The sequence below is a fragment of the Salvelinus sp. IW2-2015 genome, linkage group LG16 (genome assembly GCF_002910315.2).
Source record: "Salvelinus sp. IW2-2015 linkage group LG16, ASM291031v2, whole genome shotgun sequence".
NCBI lineage: Eukaryota > Metazoa > Chordata > Actinopteri > Salmoniformes > Salmonidae > Salvelinus > Salvelinus sp. IW2-2015.
This window is the reverse complement of record NC_036856.1, coordinates 35865976-35871769: the sequence shown is the minus strand read 5'-3', so window position 1 is coordinate 35871769 and position 5794 is coordinate 35865976. Positions and strand designations below refer to the sequence as shown.

Sequence of the window (5794 nt, the reverse complement as noted above, 5' to 3'; positions counted from 1 at the left end):
TCTGCAGAGACTCTGTACGTGGTGAAGAGAGTGGGGGAGAGACTGAGAGACTCTGTACGTGGGGAGAGACTGAGAGACTCTGTACGTTGGTGAGAGAGTGGGGAGAGAGCTGAGAGACTCTCTGTACGTGGTGAGAGAGTGGGGAGAGACTGAGAGACTCTGTACGTGGGGAGAGACTGAGAGACTCCTGTACGTGGTGAGAGAGTGGGGAGAGACTGAGAGACTCTGTACGTGTGAGAGAGTGGGGAGAGAGCTGAGAGACTCTGTACGTGGTGAGAGAGTGGGGGAGAGACTGAGAGACTCTGTACGTGTGAGTAGAGTGGGGGAGAGATAGAGCCTGTACGTGGTGAGAGAGTGGGGGAGAGACTGAGAGACTCTGTACGTGGTGAGAGAGTGGGGGAGAGACTGAGAGACTCTGTACGGTGTGAGAAGTGGGGGAGACTGAGAGCTCTGTAGTGGTGAGAGAGTGGGGGAGAGACTGAGAGACTCTGTACGGGTCGAGAGAGTGGGGGAGCTGACTCTGTACGTGGTGAGAGAGTGGGGGAGAGACTGAGAGACTCTGTACGTGGGGGAGAGACTGAGAGACTCTGTACGTGGTGAGAGAGTGGGGAGAGACTGAGAGACTCCTGTACGTGGTGAGAGAGTGGGGAGAGACTGAGAGACTCTGTACGTGGGAGAGAGAGACTGAGAGACTCTGTACGTGGTGAGAGAGTGGGGGAGAGACTGAGAGATCTCTGTACGTGGTGAGAGAGTGGGGAGAGACTGGAGTGAGAGAGTGGGGGAGAGACTGAGAGACTCTCAGTACGTTGGTGGAGAGATTGGACGGAGAGACTGAGAGACCTCTACGTGGTGAGAGATGGGGAGAGAGATCGTTTGGAAGAGTACGTCGCTCTAGTGTCACGTGGTGAGGAGGAGGTGGGGGAAACTGAGGGTCTGTACTGGGAGATGACTTGGAACTTCTGTACGGGTGAGAGGTGAAGAGAGATGAGAGTGTAGTGTGGAGAGGAGTGAGGGAGCTGAAGAACGCTGTGTCGTGAGTTAGAGTGGAGAGACTGGAACTTCAGTACTGTGAGAGATGGGTGGAGAGACGAGAGCTCTTGACGGGTGAGAGAAGGGGAGACTTGACGACTCTCGTACGTGGTACGTGGGGGGAGACGTGAGGAGCCGTCGCTGGTCACGGTGGGTGATGAGAGTAAGGGGGGAGAGACTGAGGAGACTCGGCTACGTGGGCGCAGATTGGGGAGGACTGAGAACTCTGCTGGTGAAGGTTGGAGAGACGAACTCTCTGGGGTGGAGTGGAGGACGAGAGAATCGACGTGTGAGAGAGGGAGAGTGGACCTTCGGTGGGTGACGGATGATTGGTGGGATGGTAGAACTGTGAGGGACCACTGTCTGGTGAGGAGGGAGATGACTGAGACCGTGTACCGTGGTGAGAAGGTAGGGGGAGAGAGCTGGGAAGAGACTCTGTACGTGGCTGGAGAGTGCGAGACGGACTCTGTTAGCTGGTGAGAGGTGGGGGAGAGGGTTAGAGACTCTGACTGGTGAGAGAGTGGGGAGAGACTGCAGGAGAGAGCTCTTGGTGTACGTGCGGAGATTATGGTCGAAGAGATGAGCAGACTGATCTGTAGGTGGTGGTGGAGATGGGTGGGGGAGAGACGCTGGATGAGACTCTGCTGTAGCGGTGATGGAGTGATGGGAGTAAGACTGAGAGACTGCTCTGTACGTGGTGAGGAGAGTGTGGGGAGAGGACTGAGAGGAGACTCATCTGTACGTGGTGAGAGAGTGGGGGAGGCGAGACTGCTCGGTACGTGAGTGGAAGAGGTTTGGGTGGTAGATTGAGAGAGGCTGGCATCGAGACGCGGTCTGTAGCGGAGGATTGGGTAGAGACTGAGAGAGACGTCTTCTGGTAGCTGTGGTGTGAGAGAGTGGGGGAGGAGTGAGAGCTCATGACTACGTCTGGGTGTAGAGTGGGGATGCTGAGAGACCTCATGTAGTGCGGTGAGGAAGTGGAGAGGACTGAGAGCAGACGCTCATGTACGTGGTGAGAGAGTGGGGGAGAGACTGAGAACGTCTGTAGTGGTGAAGGTGGGGGAGAGACTCGTACTGTGGATGGTGGAGGAATAGAGATGTAGGGGAGAAGATGGGGAGAGACCAGACTCTTACGTGGTGAGAGAGTGGGAGAGACTGAGAGGGACTCTCTGTACGTAGTGAGAGAGTGGGGAGAGACTGAGAGACTCGTACGGTGGTTGAGAGAGTGTGAGAGATGAGAGACTTCTGTAGTGGTGAGAGAGGTGGGGAGAGACTGAGAGTACTCTGTACGTGGTTGAGAGAGTGGGGAGAGACTGAGAAAGACTACTGTAACGGGTGAGAGAGTGGGGCTGAGGAAGAAGTGATCTGGAGGAGTTAGGGCCTAGGAGGTGTTGGTGGTGTGGGTACAGCGTACAGGAGGTGGAGGATTGGATTGAGGGAGTGTGAGTAGATGGCGAGTGTGAGGGTCGGCTGTGGAGAGGAGGAGTAGGGTAGGGGGTAGAGGAGTGATGATGCGGGACGCTGAGCTGCCGCGGTGTGTAGCGGGGGTGAGAGGATGTCGTGAGTGGGAGGAGAGGTAGACTGAGGAGATGCGACGGTGCGGGTGATTGTCGAGCGTGGGTAGGAGAGGAGGTGGGGATACGGAGATGTCTAGGAGAGGACCTGGATATGTCGGTGGGTGATAGAGGGATGGCTTGGGGGAGAGAGCTCTGTAGCGTGTGGCGGTAGGAGTTCGGGATGGGAGCGGACTGAGAGACTCTGTACGATGGGGTGAGAGGAGATTGGCGGAGAGACGTGGAGTAAGTAAGGCGTCGCGTCGCTGATGATCGTTGGGTAGAGGGGTGGGAGGTAGAGGAGGTGCGTGGAGAGACTCGGTGTAGTGCGTGAGGTGGACGCAGTAGGGTGGGGGGGAGAGGTAACTAGATGACGAGCTCTGTAGTGCGGTGGCTGAGAGTGGGAAGAGACTGAGAGCCTTGTACGTGGTGAGAGAGTGGGGGGAGAGACTGAGAGAGACTCTGTATGTGGTGAGAGGAGCGGGGTGCGGTAGTGGGAGGAGAGAGGAGACTGAGCTGATGATCGGATGATTCGTGATGTGATGGGGAAGAGGAGTGGGGAGGTGGAGTAGGGGGACAGAGATCTGGTTGCGGTGGAAGAGAGAGGGTCGATGCGCGCGTGTAAGCGTGGTAGATATGGCTGGAGAGAATGTTTGGAGGGGTGGGTGGTAGGAGACAGAGATGACGACTCTGGGTAGCCGTGGTGAGCGAGAGGGCTGGGGGGAGGCAGAGAGGAGAACGTGATGGAGGTGAACGCGCCCGCATGGGGTTACGGTGTGTGAGGATCGTGAGGTGGGGTGGAGGCTGAGGTGATAGTGAGCGTGTAGAGAGTCGATTGGTGGACGTGTCGCGTGGCGAGTTGACGGGAGACGGTGTCGGTGGTGTATAGTGTAGCGACGCTGAGTAGGCGTCCTTGGGGAGAGGCGTTGAGTGGAGTGAGAGTTGGAGGAATAGAGGAGTCCTGTAGAGGAGTGTCAGGGTGGGAATCGTGCGTACGGTGGTGGAGAGGTGTACGGTGTGGTGGGAATGAGGGAGGTAGGGGGGAGAGGATAGGATATAGAGGAGGGACGCAGGGATCTGTGATGTTGCTGTGAGCGCTGATGGGAGGAGCAGGCGTGGTGGTGGAGGAGGACTGAGTTATGTGAGGCGTTGCTCGGGGCGCGGTGTGACGACGGCGGGAGCGGTGTGGTTTGAGACGGGGAATAGATGAAGGAGGTTGGTTGTGTGATGGAGCGGAGCTGTAGTATGGAGACTGGCGAGTAGCGGTGTGGGGCGGTGAGAGAGTTGTGTGGGTGGGGGATTAAGGGAGAGCGCTGCGTACGAAGTGGTAGGAAGTAGAGGTGGGTTGGTGAGGAGAGAGCGCAGTGAGAGACGTACGCTGTGAGAGTCGAGTGGCGTAGAGCGGATGAGGTCGCGATTTGGGGAGAGACGGTAGACTCTATGATCAAGCGTAGCGTATGTGCGTAGGAGGTAGGAATGTGGTTGTGCGCAGGAGGGATGAAGGCGGTAGTAACACTGGATGAGAGTAGTCTCCGGTGTGTAACGGTGGTGCGTCTGGGTAGTAGTGATGTGGGGTATGGCTGATGAGAGGGACGATCTCCTGGTCTGGAGGGGACATGTCTGTTGGGAACGTGGATAGAGCAGAGATGTGGTGGAACGGGGGCGGAACCGACTGAGAGGGTGAGAGAGATGAGTGATCGCCTGATTGGGCCATACCTTACATTAAAGATGAGAGTCTTCGAGGGACGTTTCCATCTGCTCTGGCGTTTCTATATCGCTCTCTCCCTCTAAGTCCCGGTCGGTCGGCCAGGGAACGAGGTGATGGCGACGCAGTGAACACGTCACAGAGTGAACTGGATGAGCACTGCATGGAGATGAGTAGCCTCAACTGCTTACAAAGTTGTTCGCCGTTAGCATAGGCAACGGCGGGCAATGGGGTGGCTTCGGATGTTAACCGGTCGGCTCTACTCATGGACTAAAGCTTCGATACGACTGCCGGAGACATGGTGAGTTTTATTTAGTGCTTGTGGGGCGCAGTTCGAACTGCCTAGAGAGGGATGGGAAGTTGATTCTGCTCCACAGTGTTGTTTGGCCCGGTTCTCATAGCTTTCTGTTTACGGCTGGAATGATTCACTTTCTGATGTGACAAGTCTGCAGTTCTACTCATCCTTCATGACACTTTTGCGCATTTGAGCAATCAGTCTGGAGTAGTCAGATATATTTTACTATAACATGTTTCCAGTCATATATCTAAAGAGTGGGGGAGAGACTGAGAGACTCTGTACGTGGTGAGCGATTGGGGGAGAGACTGAGAGACTCTGTACGTGGTGAGAGATTGGGGGAGAGACTGAGAGACTCTGTACGTGGTGAGAGATTGGGGGAGAGACTGAGAGACTCTGTACGTGGTGAGAGAGTGGGGGAGAGACTGAGAGAGAGATCCTGATCTGGGCCTACCTTACATTAAAGAGAGAGCTCAGCTCCTCTTCTCTTCTATATCGCTCTCTCCCTCTAGTCGTCGGTCAGGAACGAGGTGATGGCGACCAGTCACGTCACAGATGAATGGATGACACTCATGGAGATGAGTAGCCTCAACTGCTACATTGTTCGCCGTTACATAGCAACGCCCAATGGGGTGCTTCGGATTTACCCCGGCTCACTCATGGACAAAGCCTTCGATCCGACCCGGAGACAATGGTGAGTTTTATTTAGTGCTTGTGGGGGCGCAGTTCCAGACTCCTAGAGAGGGATGGGAAGTTGAGTCCTGCTCCACAGTGTTTTGGCCCGGTTCTCATAGCTTTCTGTTTACGGCTGGAATGATTCACTTTCTATGGAACAGTCTCAGTTCTACTAAATCCTTCATGACACTTTTCATTTTGAACAACAGTCTGGAGTAGTCAGATATATTTTACTATAAATGTTTCAGTCAATATCTGTTAACGTTTTTCCCAGCCTTTAGTTAGTAGACAGTATCCACATGTATTGTCGTGGAATTAGCATGCTGTGTCAATGTGTTTGTTTTTGTTTCCTATCACACTGACCATGCTCTCTGACCTCTAACCCCTGACCCAAACAGGTACCAGCACGCTGTGGCGAACCCTGGCCTCATCACCTTCACCGGGCCTTACCTGGATGTGGGCGGGGCCGGATACGTGGTCACCATCAGCCACACCATCCACACCTCCAGGTACTGTAGGAGGACAAACACAACATCT

The 5794-nt window shown here is 55.1% G+C and overlaps 1 protein-coding gene and 1 pseudogene across 1 annotated transcript in view; both read left to right on the top strand.

Annotated features, from left to right (window-relative positions):
- LOC111976125 (inactive tyrosine-protein kinase transmembrane receptor ROR1-like) overlaps nt 1-5794 on the top strand; it is a 505588-nt pseudogene that overhangs the window by 262653 nt on the left and 237141 nt on the right.
- cachd1 (cache domain containing 1) overlaps nt 1-5794 on the top strand; it is a 54926-nt gene that overhangs the window by 28951 nt on the left and 20181 nt on the right. The window contains exons 11-12 of the mRNA XM_024004882.2: nt 5095-5276; nt 5656-5766. Of these exons, the coding sequence (XP_023860650.1) occupies nt 5095-5276; nt 5656-5766 (293 nt within the window). The remainder of the gene's footprint in view (nt 1-5094; nt 5277-5655; nt 5767-5794) is intronic.